At 54.5% G+C, this 21,173-nt stretch overlaps 1 protein-coding gene across 2 annotated transcripts in view; it reads left to right on the forward strand.

Annotated features, from left to right (window-relative positions):
- PIK3R3 (phosphoinositide-3-kinase regulatory subunit 3) overlaps window positions 1-21,173 on the forward strand; it is a 319,548-nt gene that overhangs the window by 140,073 nt on the left and 158,302 nt on the right. For both annotated transcript variants that reach the window (XM_054038177.1, XM_054038176.1), the window contains exon 5: window positions 847-978. In XM_054038177.1, the coding sequence (XP_053894152.1) occupies window positions 847-978 (132 nt within the window). The remainder of the gene's footprint in view (window positions 1-846; window positions 979-21,173) is intronic.

Raw genomic sequence — 21,173 nt, forward strand, 5'->3', positions numbered from 1 at the left:
CACTGCCGTGCCCAACTCGAGAGGCAGCTGCATTTCAGTGTTTCCCGTCTGTGTCATTTGGGAGGATGTCTCTGTTCTTAAAGCCCAATGCACAAATCAATCCAAAGGTCTGAGCCATTCAATTCAAAACTCAATTTCAGCGTGTAACACCCTGGTGGTAATTCAGGAGCTACTCGTCTTTTCAAAGGGGCACGTTTGAGGACACAGGGAAAATAATTGGATGCCCCATGGTTCGTGATGTGCTTGTCTCTTCTAATTGCCAGCGTTTACTTTTAGGCAGGTTACGGGCTTCTCTCTGAGGAGGAAAAATCAGCTTTCGTGGATGGTGTTTTGTTTTGCTTTGAATTGTTTTCCGTGAATTACAGCGTATTGAAAACTGACCTTCTCCTTCAGAGGATTGTTGTGGGTCCACGCTCCATTGTGCTAGGTGCTGTACAGATATACAGCATGAGAGCATCCCGGCCTCAGAGAGCTTTCAGTCTAAACAGATAAGCCATAAGGGGAGAAAGGCTGGGCTCATTGAAGCCAGTGGGAGTTTTACCAAGGATGACAGTGGGTCAGGATTTCCCCCAACAGGTGGATGAGACAAAGAAGGGCTTGGCAGGGACGGAGTAGGATGGGATAGCAAAAAATAATAGGATGCTTTAGCCCAGGCCAGCCATGAGTACCATTGTTGTCTCCAGTGATTGCCATGCGTATCTCAACCGTGAGGATTGGTCAGTTTCAGCCTCGGGGTGGGATCCCTCCAGACCATGAAGGGTTTTGCTCTGGGGCAGACATTTCCCCCCCAGCTCATCTGTATCTTTGGCCTACGGGAGTGACATTCTTCCTCCTCTTCCCTTCCAGATGCAGCAACTGTAGACATGGACCCGTTTGACGGGCAGACGTTGGCCGAGGCACTGAAGTGGTACCTCCACGAACTCCCGTGCCCTGTGATCCACCCCGCAATCTACAGCGAATTAGTCTACACTGCTCAAGGTAATCACCCCGTTTGCTTTGCCTGGTTGCTTTATGGGCGGTGGGGTTCTTCAAGCTTCATCATGGAAAGGCTTGGTAAAGGGGCCATCACTGCGTCTCGTGATCAGTTGTTGGTGCTACTGAATAGAACTCGGTCTGGAGCGACCGGTGGGGTCCACATCTGGATCCAGACTGAGCTTAGGTTGAAGGGCTGGAGTTCAGGCACGTGGTTAAGCCAGGGCTAGGGCTCCGGTTAGATGGCGTCAGACATCCTCTAGCTTCTCTAGCGGCGTGTGGATTTCAGGCAAGCGTGGGGGAAATCTCATGAGATCACTTGTTCCCGTGAGATTTCCTCTATCCTCCGCTGCATCTAATATCGGTCCCTCTGGTTTGGGATCTCCCCAATCCAGGAGTGCTAAGTACATAAGAATGACCCTACTGGGTCAGACCAAAGGTCCATCTAGCCCAGTATCCTGTCTTCTGACAGTGGCCAATGCCAGGTGCCCCAGAGGGAATGAACAGAACAGGGAATCATCAAATGATCCATCCCCTGTCGCTCATTCCCAGCTTCTGACAAACAGAGGCTAGGGACACTAGCCCTGCCCATCCTGGCTAATAGCCATTGATGGACCTATCCTCTATGAATGTATCTAGTTCTTTTTTGAACCCTGTTATGGTCTTGGCCTTCACAACATCCTCTGGCAAGGAGTTCCACAGGTTGACTGTGCGTTGTGTGAAGAAATACTTCTTTTTATTTGTTTTAAAGTTAGGGGTGGGCTTGGATCTGGAGGTTCCCTGAAGAAGTTGGGATAAAGGCTTAACGTCTCCTCCCAAACACAGCAGCACCCCCTCCCATCCCACTGGGATAATGGATCAGGAAAGATGCCCCTCACTGAATCACCCTGGCTTTTACCTTGTGGGCATCTCACAGTTCGTTAGAGGTCTCCCTCTAAAGAGCCTAATAAACCCAGCTGATTGAAGTCAATCTTGCTTAGCGTGTGGTAGCTGACAAGGATCTGGGATGAAGTGTCGTGTAGGATAGGCTGCATTGCAAGGGTTTCTGTACCAGTAAATTCTCCCGATGTAATCCATCCTCAGCTGTAGAGTTTAGAGGCCCCATCTGAGATCGGGTCCCCCTTGGGCTAAGCATTCTACATACACAGAGGACATATACCGAGAGCCCTGGTAGACCGTCCCTGCCCTGGAGAGGTTACAATCTAAAGAGACGAGACAGACGAATGGTGACCAAAAGGGAGTAGTAGTATCCCCGTTTCAAAGGAAATTCAGGAAAACTAAGTGACTTGCCCAGGGTCACCCTGCAAAAGCAAGGAAGTGAACCCAGACCACCCGACTCCCATTCGTTTTCCCGTTCCCAGTTACTACTTTAGAGCTGTGGCTGTTCCAGTTTCCTTGAGCCGTGGCTTCCTGATAGCCGACACTCCGAAGAAGCTGAATCTCAAAATGAGCAGAACACGTTGCTTCCCCCGTCCTCCCTTCCTAACAGGCATCGTGAGGCTTTGTCCCTGTCTCCCAGTCCATAATAATCTCTTCAAGCGGCTATTCGTAACGATCCAACTGCCGGGGATGGATGGAGCACGTGGAAACCCCCACCCCAAGTGTTAGATCAAGGTCAAGAAATCGATCGCCATTAAAAGCGACGTCCCCGCCGCCCCTCCCTGCCTCATCCATCATTTGTCACGCCGCCGGCGACCTCTCGACCCGCGGACGTGGAAGAGCCTTTAGGAAAAGCACTCACCTCCCCGGAGCCCGTTGTCCCTGCTGTGTCCATCACTGGGATGACATCGGGAGATGGACGCAACGGGCAGGGGCCTGCTGGTAAAACATTAAATAGCCACGGAGATCCCTTCACCAGAAGAAGCATTGGTTTCTCTTTAGAGTCGTTCTGCAGTCCTGTGCGGATGCCCTTCCTTATTGCAGCCAGTCTGTGAAAGGGAATAGACTCGAAGCCCGGTACTTGCTATTGGCCTCGCTGCTTAGTTGCAGGTATCGTTGAAATTTAGAGGTACTAACAGGCCAAATCCACTCCTGCTGTCCGTGGAGTTACCCCAGGGATGACTGTGGCCCATCACTAGTCCTTCATCCCAAAGGAGCCCAGAGTGCTATCCCAACAGAGCTTGACAAATTACACCTGGGGATCACTTCGCACGCGGGTGAAATGCAGCCACCTCTGGGGCGGGCCAGCAGGCAGGCAGAATGCACTCCAGTTCAGGGCAGGGAGCAAACGCTGCGTGGCCATTTAGGAAAGGGCAGTGATGGAACAAGCACCAAATCCAAACCACTGCCGTGATTGTGTCTTGTTTCCCTTCCCCGTTGCATCATCTGTTGCCCAAGGGAGGCCCCCGTGCTGCCAACCCTGCCTCCCGGGACTAGTCCCATTCAAGTCAGGCGGACAGGCTGTTCGCATAAGAAAGATGTTTTCAGAATCAGGGCCTCCGATTGTACAGTCTGCAAGGCAGCGACTGAGTGGCCAATCTGCAGCTGGTGTCAGCTGGTGTAGCGCCGTTAAAGTCTAGCGACACCAGCTCCAGACCGGTGCCTTTACCGCTGAAAAGCACCAAGAGATCGTCACTAATAACAGAAACGACCGGTCGAAAACTAACCGGCACAAACCACGCCTGGCCTGCTCCATCCAAGGCCTCATGGGGACACTTCCAGGAGGATTTTCAGCTGTTTTTTTCCTTTTTAATCTCAATTGAAAAGAAAGGGTTAAAGGAAACTGAAAGCTTCTTGAGGAATCAGGCGCATATGGTATCTCCCCTGCCCTTCATCCACCATCCCCGTCCCCAGAACACAACTCCCTCCGAAACAGCCATGTGGATAGCCACGACTTTAGCATTACTAACAATTGCAGCCACTGTAGATGAGCCACGCGCTCTGTCCGGCAGCTTTTCACAGACATTCGGTAAATGCAAGGGGGCCAGTGGTACTGAGTAGACAGGTCAGTTGTTTGGCTGTATGGGGCTAGGTTGGCTGCGGTTTTTTTGAGTCTCCTGGGTCAATCGAGCCGTCAAGCTGAGAACCCAGGAGACACCCCCATCAGCTGCAGAGCAAAGAGGAAAGCTGGTGACGGGGAGAAATTGGGTCCTCCGCTGATGACCCCACTTGTAGCAGAGTGCCAGGGTCAGGCTGTGATGTTCAGCTCTGAATCTGAGCTCCCTCAGAGGCAGGGAGATTTTCAGACCTGCAGAATCAGATAGTTCATTCCCCAGGAAGGCTTGGGCTCCTCAAACTTCAGGAAATCCCGTCCTTCCACAGGGCTAGCCACAAACTCCAGGGCAGAGAATCGCAGACCCCGTGCCAGCTGCCGGAGTGTCTCAGGTAGGCACGGTGCTTTCCAGAGGGACAGGACATGCTCCCTCCTGGTTCTGGGGCTGCTGATGGAGAGGGGGGCATTGCCCTCTCTGGGATATCCAGCACCAGCAGGGGTGCTAGCTCGCTCACTCCTTGCGCTCGGGGGAGTGCGGGTATACCAGGCCTGCAACTGAGTCCTCAAACAGCCGCCATAGGGGAGGATGGGGATTGAACCCAGGGACTTCAACACTGGAAATCACAGGCTCGCCCACTCGCACTAAGGAAGAGCTTTCTCTGCAGTGGGGAAGTAGCAGGCTGCTGTTGTCCGTCGGCCCAGACACAAAGAGGAGACATGAGCACACACCGCAGGCCAGTCGAGAACACCAAGGACTGAAATTGTGCAGCAGCACAGTGGGCGGGGGAAAGCCCCTTGCTCCCCGACCCTGTTTTCCCCTCCTGCAGATCCTTGCAGAAACCAGCCCAGCCGAGCTATGCGCACAGAGGAATTCAGGAGTCTGGTGGTGCTTCTACGGCAGGCAGTGGTAGAATTCCTCAATAATCCTCTCCCATGCCATGAATCATAACAAACAAGCTCTCCGCATACCGGGGCCGAGGCATTTCGCAATCCCCCAGCATCCGAGTGCTGCTTCTTTGGATTGTGCACAACCGTCAACCAAGCCAAACACCACAAATTTCCACCCAGCAGCAAAGAATCTAAACGCTGCCCTTGGGCGGAGACGTGAAACCACAGCTGTTTGTGCCCATCTCCGGTGGTTATCGGGGCAGAAGCAAGGATCCCTCAGCAGTCCTTGAAAATACCCCTGGAATAACCCCAACACGCCCTCCCGAAGCCAGTCCTAATGTCTAAGGATGCAAGTGAGCTGGGCCTGCATCGCCGGTATCTAGCCCTTTGCCGAGACGCCTTGAGAGTTACACACACTGGAGAAACTAACTCTCTTCCACCCTAGAAGTAAAGAAGAGTCAGGAAGATACAGAGCAGAAGGCCTGGTTAGCATCTGAAGCTGGACTTTCTAGTCCATCCCATTGTAGGGGCAGGAGCAAACGTTCAGAAGTGTTCTGAACCAGGACTCTTGGCTAAGGACCTTGTCTGATAAGACCGATCCTCTGCTGGAGTGACACATGACTGAGCAAGCAGAGCTCCTCAGGTCTTGGGTCCTGACTTCTAATCCCACCCTGGCCAAATCCTGAAGTCCTCCCTCACTTTTTACTCCGTCAGGCAAAAATTCACACTGATTTCAGAGCGCCATTTTTCCTGAGCGAAGGCTGATGACTGCAGGATTTACTCCTTAGCAATCGCCCGCTGGCCTCTGGTGCAGGTACACGTGGGGCTCCTATATAATGGCGCCCGGTGGCAAAACCAATGGCACGTCTGAGAAATTCACCCTGCGCTGAAGACAGCAGCTAGGCTCTAGCCGATCTGTCCTGGAAGGAAGCACAGATACAGATGGAAAATGCAGGAAGCCGTGTCCAAACACCACTGCCCAGCCCTCGTCCATAGATACCCGAATAGGTGGCGCTGTCTCAAACGCTGAAAGGCTCTCGGCGCAGAGCCGGCGTGCCCTGGCCATGGCAGAAGTCCAAGGAGCTGCCGGGTCCCTGTGCTTCGGGCCCAGGAAGAAAGCATTATTACAATATTTTGGCTTGGGTGCCTGGGAAGGTTTTACTGTAATCTAGTCAACTTTGGGCTTTATATGGGCATAGAAAAAGCTCTGCTTTTTCGCTCAGGATGTTGGACGCTCCTTTCGGTCTCTGGGAGTGTTTTTGGCCTGCATTAGATTGTTACAGGTTAGGTTTTATTGGAATTTTTCATTCAAGCAACCGGCCAAGTGCTTATAACTGGGAAGGTTCAGGCAGGCGGAAATCTTCAGTTCATCCAGCAGCCAGGATGGGCTCCAAAGACCTTCTAAGTGATTTCTAGCAGAGAGAAAGCAGGGACTACGGCAAAGAGCAGAATTTCTTCTTTCGCTGCCCCCACCAGCGTCTCTGAGCACCTTGCACACGGGAGTGAATTTATCCCCACCACACCAGGGTGAGGTAGGGAATTGTTATCCCCAGTTCACAGGTGGGGAACGGAGACACAACGGGACTTGTCCCACGTCACGCAGAGTCTGGGATAGAGATGAGAACTGAACGTTGGACTCCCAAATCTCAGTCCAGTCCTCCTCCTCTACTTTAAGGGCGCCTTTAGCATGGAAACCCTTGCCGGGAGCAGACAGAGCTAGCTAGCTGTCTGCGTGGCGAATATTATTTCTATCGTGGTTGCATCCAAAATGTACTGACCGCTTTCCAAATGGATAGGAAGATCCAGGCCCTGCCCAGAAGAACTGATAATCCCTAGATGGTATTTCTAAGGGACCTATCAGCTGGGTACCGACAGCGCTCTGGAATCCTTTACCTTGAGCAGCGTGGCTCTGGAAGCTGCCTGCAGGCGAGGCTGGAGAGCGCTTTAAGCCATCTCCAAGAAGCTGCAAGGGTGGACTTGCCCAGCAGAGGAATTTCATGAGTTTATAACAAAAGATTCAGGCTTAATAATGGTGCTTCCAGCCCCCCTCTGAGCACCTTCCCCCTTGTTTGGGACTGTCTATGATCTTGTACAATCCAGCCAGCTTGAATTCGACCCGATCCTTTGCCCAAGGTGGAAAAACTAGACTCAGACAAAGCCCTACGGGGGCTACCGTGCGGGACTATCTCGTAGTGACCGGGGCTGGCCTGGGCGGGATGAGCTCGCAGTGCTTTCCCAGTTTCTGTCATCACGCCCTCAAGTGCTGTATTAGGATGAGCAAGTGGAGCTGCGTACGAGGATTTAACAAGCAAAGCCTTAAAAATCAATGGGCAAACGTCGCGAGTCTTGGGGGGGGGGGCAGTGTAGCCTAGTGGGTAGAGCACGGGGCCTCAGGAGACCTGGGGTCTTATTGCCAGCTCGGCCAGTGACTCGCTGGGTGACCTTCTGCAGGTCACATCCCCGCCCTGTGCCTCAGTTTCCCCATGTGTAAACGGGGGTAACAATCCTGCCCTCCTCAGTAAAGTGCTGGAAGAGCGGCAGATGAACAGCGCTAGATGAGAGCCGGGGAGTATCCGTCTAGCTCCCCTTTTGCTCAGCCCTTGCTCCTCAGTGTGTGTTTTGCCGTGCCAAACGCTATGTCAGGATCTCAGCCCTGTTCCCAGAGCTCCTGAAGGCCAGATGTTCAGAGGAGGTCACCCCCCCCAACCAGTCGGATCCGTCTAGTTCACGGGGCTGTCCATTGGCTCTTGCAGTGGGCTGAGCGGCCACGCATCCCTCAGCCCTGCCTGCTTTGCCCATGAGCACTGCCCCTGGCAGCAGCGTTCCTCTTGGAGTAGCCAGCGAGATGGCCCTTAGCTCAGGCTGCAGAAGTCCATGCTTCTAGCTCTGAAGGCCCACGTGTCGTTCCCCACCGGCCGGCTCTCTAGAAAGGTCCTGGCAGCCCAAAAGAGCTTCCTTCTGCTCAGTGCAAAGCCCTGCGTTATGGCTGTGCTGTTCCTTTTGTCCGGTTTTCCGGGCAGCTGTTTCTTGGTGACCGTGGGGGTGTTTATTAACCTGTGGAAGTGGCTCCGGGAGTATCCCGTATCTCCTCTACTGGGGGAGTTCCTTAGAATGATTGCTCCTGGGGGAGGCGATAGAGCGGCCGCGGGCCCAGATTCACAAAGCCATTTCAGTGCCTAACTCCCATTGAAATGAATGCAACGTAGGCACCTAAATACCTTTATACGTCCGGAAATACATGCGCTGGAAAACACTGAGATCCTCCTTCAGCATCTAGGCAGGCAAAGCACGTGCTGTTTAATCTGTTAGGGGCTGGTAGCAGCCATTGAGAGGTGGGGCTTGGGGCGTAGACAAGGCCAGTGCCAGTTGAGGTCGGTTACCACCAAGTTCTGGGATGGGGCCAGGTCTCCATGTGGGGCGAGTCAGCTCTCACCCCAACTCCTCCCAGTAGTAAGTATCTCTATTGGCAGAGCGGCCTGGATCGTTCGGTCAGCTAGGCGCCAGCGAACAATGTGGTTTAATACGGCTATGTGGAAATGTCCCCATTTAGGAGCAAAGACTGTAGGCCACACTTACAGGATGGGGGACTGTATCCTGGGAAGCCGTGACAGACAACGATTTGGGGGTTGGGGTGGAGAATCAGCTGAACACGAGCTCCCAGTGCAACGCTGGGGCCAAAAGAGCTAATGCCATCCTGGGCTGCATAAACAGAGGGATCTCGTGTAGGAGCAGAGGTTATTTTACTGCTGCTGAAATCCTGAGTCCAGTTCTGGTGCCCACCATTCAAGAAGAATGTAGATGAACCGGAGAGGGTTGGGAGAAGAAAACCTGCCTTGGAGTGATAGACTCAAGGAGCTTAAGAAAGCAAAGGTCAAGGGGTGACTTGATTAGAGTCTGTAAGTACCCAGCCTCTGAAACAAATATTTGATTACAGGCTCTTCAATCTAGCAGAGAAAGCTGTAGCGTGGGCTGGAAGTTGAAGCTAGACAAATTCAGATTGGATGTAAGGTATTCATTTCTAACAGGGAGAGTAATTAACCAATGGGAACAAGTTACCAAGGATCATGATGGATTCTTCATCACTGATGACTGTTTCAATCAAGACCGGATGTTTTTCTAAATAATCCCAGTGGTCCCTTCTGGCCTAGGAATCCATGAATTGATAGACACCCCAGCATATAGGCATATCCCCGCCGTGATGCTCTAACATCCGTGTCCAGAGCAGATGGCCTTGTGAAAGCTGAACCGGCGAAAGAAAGGAAGCCCGGGGCCATCAATGGAGTGCAGGGGTTCTCAACCTTTTTCTTTCAGAGGCCCCCCCAACATGCTATAAAAACTCCACAGCCCCCCTGTGCCACAGTAACTGGTTTTCTGCATGTACAAGCCAGGGCCGGCGTTAGGGGGTAGCAAGTAGGGCAGTTGCCTGGGGCCCCACGCCACAGGGGCCTCTGTGTAGCTACATTGCTCAGGCTTTGTCTTCAGTTAGCTAATATTCGGAACCCTGCAGGTCTGTTTCGATTAGAACGAGATGAGATATTGGTGATATGAGTCAGATATATACTTGGGGTCATCGTATTTATGTACGAAACGTTTATTCTGGGGGCCCAGATATCTCCGTGTCTGCCCCTCCAGTGAGCTGTGCGCTCCAGGAGCTTCCTCTCTGGCTCACACTGACATCCTCTCTGGTTTGCCCTGCCTCTAACACACAGTCTGTAACTAGTATCCTCGCTCCTGTCTGTGCAACACAGGAAACCCCTGTTCATCTGCCTGGGTTAGCCCTGGGCCGCCATGTGGCCGATTGTCGTGGGTGATCACCACCCTTTTCTGTAGCTGTTTTTACTGCATAAAGGGGCTTGACTGCACCTTCTGTTGAGCCCGAAAAAGGCTGCTTGGCCCCCCATTGTGACTGTCTTGGGATCTGAGGCTAAGGGCTTGTCTACACTACCTACGCTGACAGAAGGTGTTCTCCCGTCGACAGTCGTGAGCACCTCCCAGTCTTTACAGTACTTATCCTCACACACCCCTGGGAGGCAGGGTAGGGCTGCGAGCCACATGCTACAGTGGGGGAAACTGAGGCACAGAGAGGCTAAGTGACTTGCCCAAGGACATGCAGGAAGGCTGCAGCAGAGCAGAGAATTGAACTCCACTCTTCAACTCGCACGCTAACCACTGCCCCATGCTGCCTCTCCATGTGCCCTGGGCAGCCTGACTGGTCACTCGGCACCTTCCACCCACTCGGCCGTGTGTAACAGCCCCATCCTTCAGAGCCAGCTGCTGCCACGCTGTAGTTCCCAACTGGCCAGAAGGGGTCACTGTTGAGCAACATGAAGTATTCCCTGCCAGCAATTAACTCCGCGTCTCCCACACCGCAGGGCAGATCGTAGCATCACCCAGAGACCACCAGGGCAGACCCATGAGGGCACCGTTTCTCTTTGGGATCCTCAGGAGCTCACTCTCCTTTCCATTTCGAGCCCAGAATGCCAGTGTCTCCGCAAGGCAGGATCCCTGTCGCGCGGTCACCCAAATGGTTAACCATCCGCTTTGCTTAAAAACTTGGCTCCCTTTTCCTCCTTCGGAGCCCAAGTTTTGAAATAAAATTTCCCCCTCTGTTGTTGTTATAACTGCCCGAGACCTTCCTGTCTCAAGGAATAAAACATTTCCACCGTCCGCGGGATTAGCACCTCTTTAAATCATGCTTTTGGCTTGCCTGGGAAGGACCAGACCAGGAGATCTCTGTGGGGAATGCAACTGGCTAAACGAGACCGAATTGAATTAGCTCTGAATGAGCGATGACCCCGGCTTGCAGACAGCTCGAAACGCCTCGCTTGCCATGGCGCCTTTGGCTTTCCCCCCCTCTGCCGATTGCCTCTTCCTCCAGCCACTGCATCGGCTAAAGGGCTCACGGGGCAAACGGGTCGCATGCCTGCATGTTCCTGGCATCCCTCCACACACACGATGGCACGTAGCCAACCAACCACATTTCTCCTGGGATTCCCCCCTCCCACTTCAAACCTCCATGACTCAGCTGTCAGCCCCCCCGGGACTCAGCGCTGGAAAGGGGCCATTTCCTGTAGCTATCTCTTCCCAGCCCTGACCCCCTCTGAGGATGGCAATGCCAACGTACCTCTTGTAAACCTTAGCCCGCTCTTGCACGCGGAGAGATTTGAACTCCGAGCGTCTGGAGCAAGAGCACTGGGCCTGGTAAGTACTCACGTACCAGCCTGGCCGAGCTAGGCCAGGGGGGAGTCTTTAGTGCCACGTTTAGCTCTGGCACGTGCTTAGTCTTACTTATTTTATTCTGCCAGGGCAGGTAAACGTGCTGCCGTGGGCAGATCATTGCAAAGACAAGCCTGACTGGCCTTGGGGGGAAGAGGCAACGTGGGGGGCGGGGCCATGGTTTGACCAGCGGTCCCCGCCGCCCCCTCTTTAGGAAGCTTTCACCGCTTCCGTCATGGCTCGGACACGGATGCGTATTTTGTATCCGTGCAGGGCTCTAGGTTTCTTTGGTCCTGTCTCGGTGCGGGGGGCTTGGCTAGCTGACCTTCCAAGGTCCCTACATTTATACAGGCCTTGACCGTACCCACTGCAGTGGGGCCCATTCTCAGGTCAGCATCGAGGGGCTGCTGTAAAACCGTGGATGGCGGCTGCCTCCATATTTCATATCCCCCAGAGCGGTAACGCCCGAGTGAGGCAGTGGGGGTTAGGAGACAGCGGGTTACTGTTATATTCCACCACAGCAGCAATTTAACCCCCTTCGCTCCCCTGCTTGGCCAAAGGGGAGCTGGGCCCTTCTTGGCCCAGTTTCAAGCATCGCGTAGGGGCAGTGCGATCGTATGTGGATAATGAGCAGTGCCGAGGACCTCCGGCTCCCACTGGCTTTGACTGGAGACGCCCTCTCAAAATCTGGCTCCTCGGTCGGCGCCCCGGTTCTGCCACCAACTGCCCGTGCGATCGGGGGCAAGTCACATCACCTCGCTGTGACTCCGTTTCCCCGTCTGCCAAAGGACAAGGCACTCAGACTGCCGAGCGGCCGCTGTGCCGTGCTTTGGGACCTGGAGACGAAGCACTGACCGTTATTTAGAGAGAGGACCCGGCGTGGAGCTAAAGCTTCCAGGGTGCTCAGAGGGTGGGTCTTCGCGGTAGTTCCATCTCCAGCACTAATAGCGTTCCTGGCTACTTGGATCCGTTTGGCCGATGGTCTGCGTAGTACCACTGCCAGCACTTACCATTGCTCCATTACCTCCCCCTAATCCCCTGCTGCGGCAGGACGTGCCGCAGGGACGGAAGCACAAGTGGGCTGACAGGAGGAGGCCGGGGCACCTTTGGCTCAGAACTCCCTCGGGTTGGAGGGTTTGTGTCTCAACTCACAGTTTAACGGGGTGGGGGTAGCAAACCTCTTTTACTGGGGCCCAGCCAGGCTGGAAGCACCTGGGAGCACATCCCCAGGAGCCGGTGGCTCAGAGAATGGCCCAGACCAGCAGATTGGATACTGGGGCCTTGTCTGCACGAGGCATTGCTGCCTGGCAAGCCAGGAGGTGAATTTCCAGCGTGTTCGCTTGCTGCGCAGGGACATCCTGTGTAGACAAAGTCCATCGTGATTATCTGGGGGAGCAGCTCCGATTTTTCACTGACGTCTTTGCTGTTGGCAAGCCCTGGCCTGCTGCCCCCATCCCCGTTTGGTGACTGCACAGGCCAGATCTAGCACAGACTGGCTCAGGGCAGCTTCCCCAGCCACCTCCGTGCTCACGTCTTCTCTCTCCTGCTCTCACCACAGCTGAGTCAGCGTGGGTAACGCAGGAACTGCCTCCAGGACAGGGATTTTCCTCTGGCTGGCTCCTCAGGCTCCCTGGATCATTCAGTGTTTGGCAGGAGACCGAGCAAAAGATGTAACTTGGCCCAGGAAGTTTGAACTTGGTTTTGGGAGAGTGAGCTGGGGGCCCCCTCCCATGCCCTGCCCGGGAGCAAAGCCTCCTGCAGCCGCCTGATCACCGCGGCTGTCTACACACCTGACACCTCTCCTGAGGTCCCCCACCATGGAGCCAGCCGGGAGTTGCCAGCTCCAACCACGTGGGACCTTTCTCTCGACAGTCAGCCAAGGGCAGCAGGCCTTGGGTTCTCCCAAGCGCAGCACTAGTGAGCTGCGTTTGCATGGGGATGAGAAGCCTCCAAAGCCGGTCGAGGTGCTCCAGGCGTGGGTGGCTCGGCAGTTTGTGGGGCTAGGGTGCACGGTGCTGCGGACTTACTCAGAAGCTTAAAGTGAGGCACGTGCGTACGTGAGAGCAGGATCGGCATCAAAGAGACCCTAACTTTCAGTTGTGCTGGGTTTTCTTTCGTTTTTAATGAGCCCTGGTGTTAAGTAGCAGGGTTTTTTTTTAATATCTCAATGGTGTTTCTTTCAATATTGTATCACGCTAGCGGCTGATGGGTCTGTGTGCTGCCACCATCTAGTCGCTAGGCTCGGAACTGTGTTTCATAAGCCCTATACGGCTAATAATCACTGAAGATTCTCCTTCAGGTTAAGTTGCGGGGAGGGCTGTGCTTTTGGAACAAGCAGGGCTGAGTTTTATTCCCCCTCCGCCCCCGTCTATCCAGAAGGCATAGACGCCGTGTGCGCTCCTCTGACACTCTTGGGAAGGCATTTCTCAGCACCGACTCTTCCAGCGTTTTAAAGGGGAGCCCTCCGCGGAGGTCTCAGCACCACTTTGTCCTTCTCGATCGCTAGCTTCTTCCTTTGCCTCTTCAGGAGACCCGCTGGGCTGTACGCTGATCACGTCCTCAGAAAACCCTACCTAAAAGACTAATACCCAGACAGTGCTGAATTAGGAGCAAATTAACCTCCGCAGAGAACCTATCAATTATAGCCAGCACAAATAACAATCAGGCCCTTTCATTTTAAACTTAATCCCCTTCGTCTTAGTGTGCCCCAGGCATAACACGCAGCAGCAACCGAAATACACTGCAGCTGCCCTGGCGTCCTCCGTATGCAGCGCTGGGGACAACGAGAAGAGAGGCTGGGAAAGCCAGGGGAAGAGGCCGGGTCATGGCAGGCCAGGGTGTCATCCCATGGGTGGGGACTAAGCCCGCCCGGGGTCTCTGCCCAGGGTCACACCAGCACCGAGCAGCGTCACTGGGCGTATCCCAGCAGAGCCATTGGCAGATCTGGGCCTTAGACTTTACAGGTCAAATCCTGGGCTGCTTTGCCCCTCACGCCGCCCTGCTGAAGTCAATCAGGCTGCACAGGGTGGAAGGGTGATAGGGACGGCACCTCCGTATCCGCTGGGATGGGTGGAGAGAGAGAAAGGGAAAGATGTATGGGGTGCATAGATATGTATGGGGTGGATAGACATATGGGGGTGGATGGATGGTTAGATAGATATGTATGGGGTGGATAGACATATGGGGTGGATGGATGGGGACATATGTATGGGGTGGATAGAGGTATGGGGTGGATGGCTGGCTAGATAGATATGTATGGGGTGGATGGGTGGGGAGATATGTATGGGGTAGATAGAAGTATGGGGGTGGATGGATAGCTAGATAGATATGTATGGGGTGGATGGATGGGGAGATATGTATGGGGTGGATAGACATATGGGGGTGGATGGATGGATAGATAGATATGTATGAGGGTGGATAGACACGTATGGGGATGGATAGATATGTATGGGGGTGGATAGACACGTATGGGGGTGGATGGATAGATAGATATGTATAGGGTGGCTGGATGGGGAGATACGTATAGGGTGGATAGAAGTATGGGGGTGGATGGATGGCTAGATAGATATGTATGGGGTGAACAGACATATGGGGGTGGATGGATATGTATTAGGTGGACAGACGTATGGGGATGGATGGATGGCTAGATAGATATGTATAGGGAGATATGTATGGGGTGGCCAGACGTATGGGGTGGCCAGACATATGGGATGAATGGATACATATGGGGGTGGGTGGATGGATGGATGGATGGATAGATAAATATTTCTACCTCTAAGAAGTGTGTATCACCCTTTTTTTCTATCTAAACTTCATTCTCACCTCCGAGCCTCTCCACAGGCCACGTGTTTCAGAGGCTGGAGAGATTCCCCCCCTTTGGCTGTGTTCTGGGGACGAGGGGGCGTCTGGGCCGGCCACGCAGCGCTGTGGAATCACGACGGCACGGCTCAGGGATCTACGAGGCCCTCTCCTGGTCTGGGGTCAGACTGGCACATTGGCGGGCTCATGGTTCCATGCAAAGGTTCATCGAGACTCACTGGAAGCCATTCTTCCCCGCTGGAGCTCAGCGTTGAACTGGTCCAACTCCTCCCCCCCCAACCCAGTTATCAGCTCAACGGGGATTCTCCCTCTGGCTGCACAACTAGCCTTCCTCCACACCCTGCCCCTCATAACACCTCCCCCTCTCGCCCCCACACACACACCCAGCATGGGCAGAGAGACACTCCCTACCGAGAAGCCCCCATGAGAAATACACTAGGTCAGCTGGCTCCCAAAATGGCCAGCAGGGAGCACCGCATAGGGATGGAGTGTCCCATCCTGCTTTCCTCCCTCTCACATTCTAGGGAGGTCATCAAAGGCTGCCTCCTTTCCAAGAATAAAAACTCAATTAGAAAGCAATTAGTTTGACCGGCTCGTTAAGCCACTTCAAAGGGGAGCCGTCGTCTCCTCCTCCCCACCCCCCCGCCGCCCCGCAGCCTGCGCGTTCCAGAAATTCCAGGGCAGAAATAATCTTTGTTTGTTTCATGACGCAAGGAGGAGGCCTAAGCCGGGAACAGAGGCGAAAGCAACTGGTGCTTTCATGGGCTTTAAAGCTCTTTTTCTCAGGAGGGAGTTAATTTTTACATTTGCCTTTAAAGCATCCCCCAGAATCAGACCAGGGTGCGATTCTCAGCATGCGCAGACATGCTCACACTAGCGATCATGCGTATGTGTATCTGCATGAGCTCAGAATCCCGCTCCAAGTGTGGATGAAGCCTAAAATTGACCGTCCAAAATCAAGACACGTTTCAGAATCTTGGCCTGGAGCTGGGAGATGAGGGACTGGAAGTTTCACCTTCCCTTAGACTTTCTATTAGGAAGAGATTTAGGGGATAAAGCAAATTCCATGGAAAATCCCATTGCTTGTGACTGATGGGCCCAAACACTGGTTAGCGTCCAGCGGGGATCAATGCTGCGCCGGCTGGGAGAGCAACTAGATGGTCTATCGGGCTTTTTCCATCTCTGATTGCTGCGGTTCTTGGACGTGCAAACCTATGCTCAGATTCAGTACAGTTGCTACTGCCAGGCCTCCGTAGGGCAGTCTGTGGACTGGTGCGGGGTCCTGGCAAACTGGTATTCCCTACTGGAGAAGGTGAGGGGAGTTTCTGTCTGGGTGGGTGACCTGCCAGGAGATCCAAGAACATTATGCGAGGTGGCGTTGGTGATTCATGAAGCAGTGTTGGGACGCTGAAGGAATGCTTGAACATGGGGCTAGAGAGGGTCCCCTGTGCTACTGCAAAATGGTTCTTCAGATGTTTGGTTCTTCAAACAACTGGTGCTCCACAGACCACGTTTTGAGAGCCACTGGGAATAGGGGATCCTTCTGCGCAGGCTGGGGCTTTCTGAGCCTTTGGGGGTTTGCTCACAGGGGTTCACGGAAACCCTCCTTTCCCCCTGCGTTTCTGGTCTGTGTGACATTGTAAAACCCTCTGGTGGGCGCATGTTGCGCTGATCCACAGAAGATATGAGTTGTTCCAGTGCCTACCTACAAAGCTTTCTATCTCGAGCTACAGAGCCCTTGCTTTTGGGTGTGGAGGTCCCCAGTTCAATGCTTCATGTGTTGGCCAAGAAGGCGGCCATCACAGTTGCACCTCCTCCTCCTCCCTCAGTTTTGCTCTCAGTCCGAGATCCAACCCAACCCAAATAAAACTCATCCAAAGCCGCCGGGTTTAGCCTCTTTTCGAGGTGGGGCCTCTGCAAATGCATTGAGTTTCTCCCTGAACCCGTGAACGCATTTGCCCCTCTCAGAACTACAACCCAGGTTTGCCAAAAGATCTGTGAAGGTTGCCGGAGTCTAGAGCTTGTAACAAAACTCCAACCCAGGTGAGTTTTTTGCCTGGCTTTGGATTTGGGTCTGAAAGTTTGGAGATGTTCTACTTAGAACCCACCAGGCAGGATGTCAGGGATGAGATGTTTTTAAAGGAGTTGAGATCCTTAAATTCTACCTGGCCAGTGCCCAGAGATGGGCGGCAGGACCCTTGGTGTGATCTTTCAGCCAGAGATAGCATCTTTAAGAGTGAAATGTCCGTTAGTCCTTCTGCCTGGGTATGAACCCAAGTTCTGGAGTGTTTGACCCCACGACCTTGTGGTTACCATCTAGTCACATCGACATGCAATAGATCTTCCATGTTACTAGCAAACTCATCAAGCCAAATGTGTCTTTGGTTCAATTTCAGTGGCACTTCCCCCAGCCATGAATTTGCCCCATCCAGCCTGCATGCAAAAGAAAATCCCTTTACCAATCAGTCGAAAGAGCCGTCTTCAGCGCGGACGTCTTTTTGCCCACAGTAATTGCTCATTACTAGTGCTCATGCAGCCATGTGATTGCACAAATTGGAAACAGGCAAGAGGAAAAGAAAGCCGGACCGTACCCCCGTGACATCGCGACATTCCTGCGGACGGTCGGGCCCGGCTCTGCAAACCGGGCGGGGGCGGAGGCTCCATTTTTTTTTTTCAAAATCTTAAAACGCTTAAGATTTGGGGGGGTTTCATCCCTTGCGAAAGGGCTGCAGAAATTATGCGGGCTGGAAAAGAGAGGCCCCTGCCCTCCATGGAGCCAACTTCCCGGAGGCTTTGATTAAGAGGAAAGAAACCATCACTCGCAGGCAATGCGACTCTTCCGCCCCCTCCCCGGGGGAACCCAACCATGACATTTAGTGCTGGGCTGGGAGACCTGGAGACCGAACTCCTCCATTCACCCACAGCATGAAGCTGTCCCAATGCACAGGTTGGGGAGATTCGATTACTAGCGCCTCGGTATTTGCAGTAGGGTTGTGCTCGGACAGCCTGGTGCTAGGCGCTGTACATGCACAGAGCTAGACATGCTCCATGCCCGGGAGAGCTTGCAATCAGAGAAGGAAATGAAGATGCCGGAGCGTCTCTTGAAGTCTCACACTCTGGGTCATCACTTAGGCCTAGATCCTTGAAGGTGGATAGGCGCCTAACTCCCATTGATCTCAGTGAGGCCTGAAATCCCTGAGGATCTGAGCCTTAGCCCCTGCTACCGATCCTGGAGAGACAGCATGGGGTAGGCAGCACGGGGGAAGAACAGGACTCTGGGTGCAGCCCCAGCTCTGCTACTGACTTGCTGTGTGGCCTTGGGCCCTTCACCTAAAAGCCCTGGTGAATGCTGGTATTATTCTCACGGTTCCGGCTCTTCACCAGTGAATCATTCCAAGGCCTCCGCTCACCTTCCCCCCAACCTGGGACGTTCTAGGGCCTCTCCTGCACCCAGAGCTCCCAGCTTGGCCCCTGTTGCTCTTAAGCTGCATACGTGAGCCGGCACCCATGGCCCGAGCCCATCACCCTGGCACCAACCAGCTTTCACTGGCGCTCATCCTGCCCGTACCGGGCGCTCGTGCTCCATGGGAGCCAACGCTGCCCCGTGACCACGTCCCTGGGACACAGCAGCAGCATCTCCAGCTTGAGGGCATCGAGCCGGCGTTCGGAGCCCGCCGCCCTTCCTCCAAACCCTCAGCCCAGGTGCACAAAGCCATGGGGTGCCGGCTGCCTCACGCAGCACCGAACGCCCCAGTGCCTGAATCTTGTTCTGGAAACTGGCTTGTAAACTAGAGGTCCTGCACGCCCTGACCTATGAAATCATAACTCGCGAGGCAGGGGAGCTCCTGCCAAAACTGGGAAGGGGCAGAGAAGCGGGGAGGGGAAGCCAGTGAGAAACACCAGCAAGCCTGGAGGAAGAGCTGGCCCGACAGGAGGCAGTGTGGCCAGGGGGATAGAGTGCTAGACTGGCCTTCAGAAGAGCTGGGTTCCTGGCTCTGCCACTGGCCTGCTGGGTCTCCTTGGCCAAGGCACTTCCCCCCCCTCTGTGCCTCAGTCTCTCTTTCTGTAAAATGGGTGCAATGATTCTGCCCTCCGTTGTAAAGCACACTGAGACCTACTGATGCTAGCTATTATTATTGCTTGCCGTTAAGGCACTGGAGTAGGGCTCGAAAGACGAGGGATAAATTTTTGGCTCTGCCACGGACTCTGTTCTAATCTAATGAATCGGGGTTCTTCTCCTGCACTCAGCTGTGACCGCGAGCAAGTCACTGCAGCGCTCTGCGTCTCAATTCCCCATCTGTGAGAATGGGACTAAAATCCATCCGTGAAAACACGCAGCACTGAGTGAACTCCGCAACCAGCCAGGGGTTGTCCTTGATTGGATTGCTCTTTAATAGTCTCATTGCTAATTGGTGCTACACCGGTTCGTAGCTACCTTGTTAGCAGAGACTGGACTCGGCTGCACATTTTGGATCTGACTTCGGATCACAAAGGGGTTTCGGTTTTACACTCCTGGCTTAGCCCGTCATAGATAAACTCTAACCGAGATGGGCCCAGATCCTCAGCTGATGGGAATTGGTGCATCTGAATTGACATCAGAGTAGCCACACTGCTTCACACCGAATTGGGGCTGACAGTCAGATGGGGGAGCGGTCGGGTTGCCAACTTTCTAACCGCACAAAACCAAACACCCTAGTCCCGCCCCTTCCCTGAGGCCCCACCCCCTTCCCCATCCTTTCCGAGAGGCCCTGCCCCCACTCATTACATTCCCCCTCCCTCTGTCGCTCGCTCTCCCCCACCCTCACTCACTTTCACTGGTCTGAGGCAGGGGGTTGGGGTGCGGGAGGGAGTGAGGGCTCTAACTGGGAGTGCGGGCTCCAGGGTGGGGCCAGAAATGAGGGGGTCAGGGTGCAGGGTGCGGGTTGGGTTACAGGAGAGGGTACCAGCTCTGGGCTGGGGGTGTGAACTCTGAGCTGGGGCCAGGGATGAGGGGTTTGGGGTGCAGGAGAGGGCTTCAGGCTGGGGCGGTGGGGCCGAGGGATTTGGAGTGCAGGAGGGGGCTGTGGGTTGAGGCAGGGGGTTGGGGTGCAAGAGGGGGCTGGGGCTGCAGGCTCTGGGGCTGAGGATGAGGGCTTTGGGTTTGGGGGGGCTCAGGCCTGGGGCAGGGGGTTGGGGCACGGGCTTACTTCGGGCGGTTCCCAGTCAGCAGCGCAGCAGGGCTAAGGCAGGCTCCGATGCGCACCGGAAGTAGCCAGCAGGTCTGGCTCCTAGGCAGGGGGGCCAGGAAGCTCTGCACGCTGCTCTCGTCCGCAGGCACCGCCATTGGTGCTCGGGGCGGGGGCAGCACATGGAGCCCCGTGACTCCCCCCTTCCCCCGCCTTGGAGCCAGACCTGCTGGCCGCTTTCGGGGCGCAGCACGAAGCCAGGACAGGTAGGGACTAGCCTATCTTAGCCCTGCAGCACTGTCGACCAGACTTTTAACAGCCCAGTCGGCGATGCTGACCGGAGCCGCCAGGGTCCCTTTTCGACCGGGCGTTCCTGTCGAAAACCAGACACCTGGCAATCCTAGGGAGCGGGTCCACATTGGGAACCTAACCCTCTCCCCCACCCACGCTCCGGCGGTCAGCTGTGCTCAGCATTGGAGTTCTGCGAACCACGAGTCTGGCCGTGATGCTGACAGTCTGAGCCAGACTTTGAGACTCATCAAGGTTCAGACATGTCCTGGCCCCAGCTTGGCCCGCCAGACACATGCACCCTCACTGAAATGTGGGCCCAGGTTTGAGTCTGGATTTCACAGCTCCCTAAAGGCCAGAGGCATCTGGGCTAATCACAAAGGCACAGAGACCCCAGCGCTGCCCCCTGCATCTGGCTGTTTTCCATGGGCTCAGAGGAGCCCAGACAGCGCCAATAGCAGCAATGTGAAAACCTAGCAGAGCTTTGCAGGGGAGATGGATCTGGACTGAGCGAGGCCAAATGGTGCAGTAGCTCCTTGGGGGCGGGAGGAGCAAAGGCCCATCTGGTGGAGGAATCCCCTCCGGAGACCCCCGGCGCCTTGCAGATGCTGTAGCTATTTAAAGGTGTTGGGAGGAAGGGCGGCTGGCTCGTTAGTCTGTCGTTATTAATGACTGTTTATTTTCGGCTCGTCGGATGTTTTCTTTCCTAGCCGGCGCTTGTGGCAGCAGGAGCGACGGGCGGGGGGGAGCAGTAGGGGCTGTGTCCGCAGCCCGCCGTGCCTTGCCCTTCCATCAGGGCACAACCATGTCCCCTCTCCCTCTCTGTGTTTCTTTAGTCCAACCCCATCTGCATCTCGGCCAGTGATTGCCCAGCCCACTGGGGCGTGTTCCAG

The sequence above is a fragment of the Malaclemys terrapin genome, chromosome 8, assembly GCF_027887155.1.
Source record: "Malaclemys terrapin pileata isolate rMalTer1 chromosome 8, rMalTer1.hap1, whole genome shotgun sequence".
Lineage (NCBI taxonomy): Eukaryota > Metazoa > Chordata > Testudines > Emydidae > Malaclemys > Malaclemys terrapin.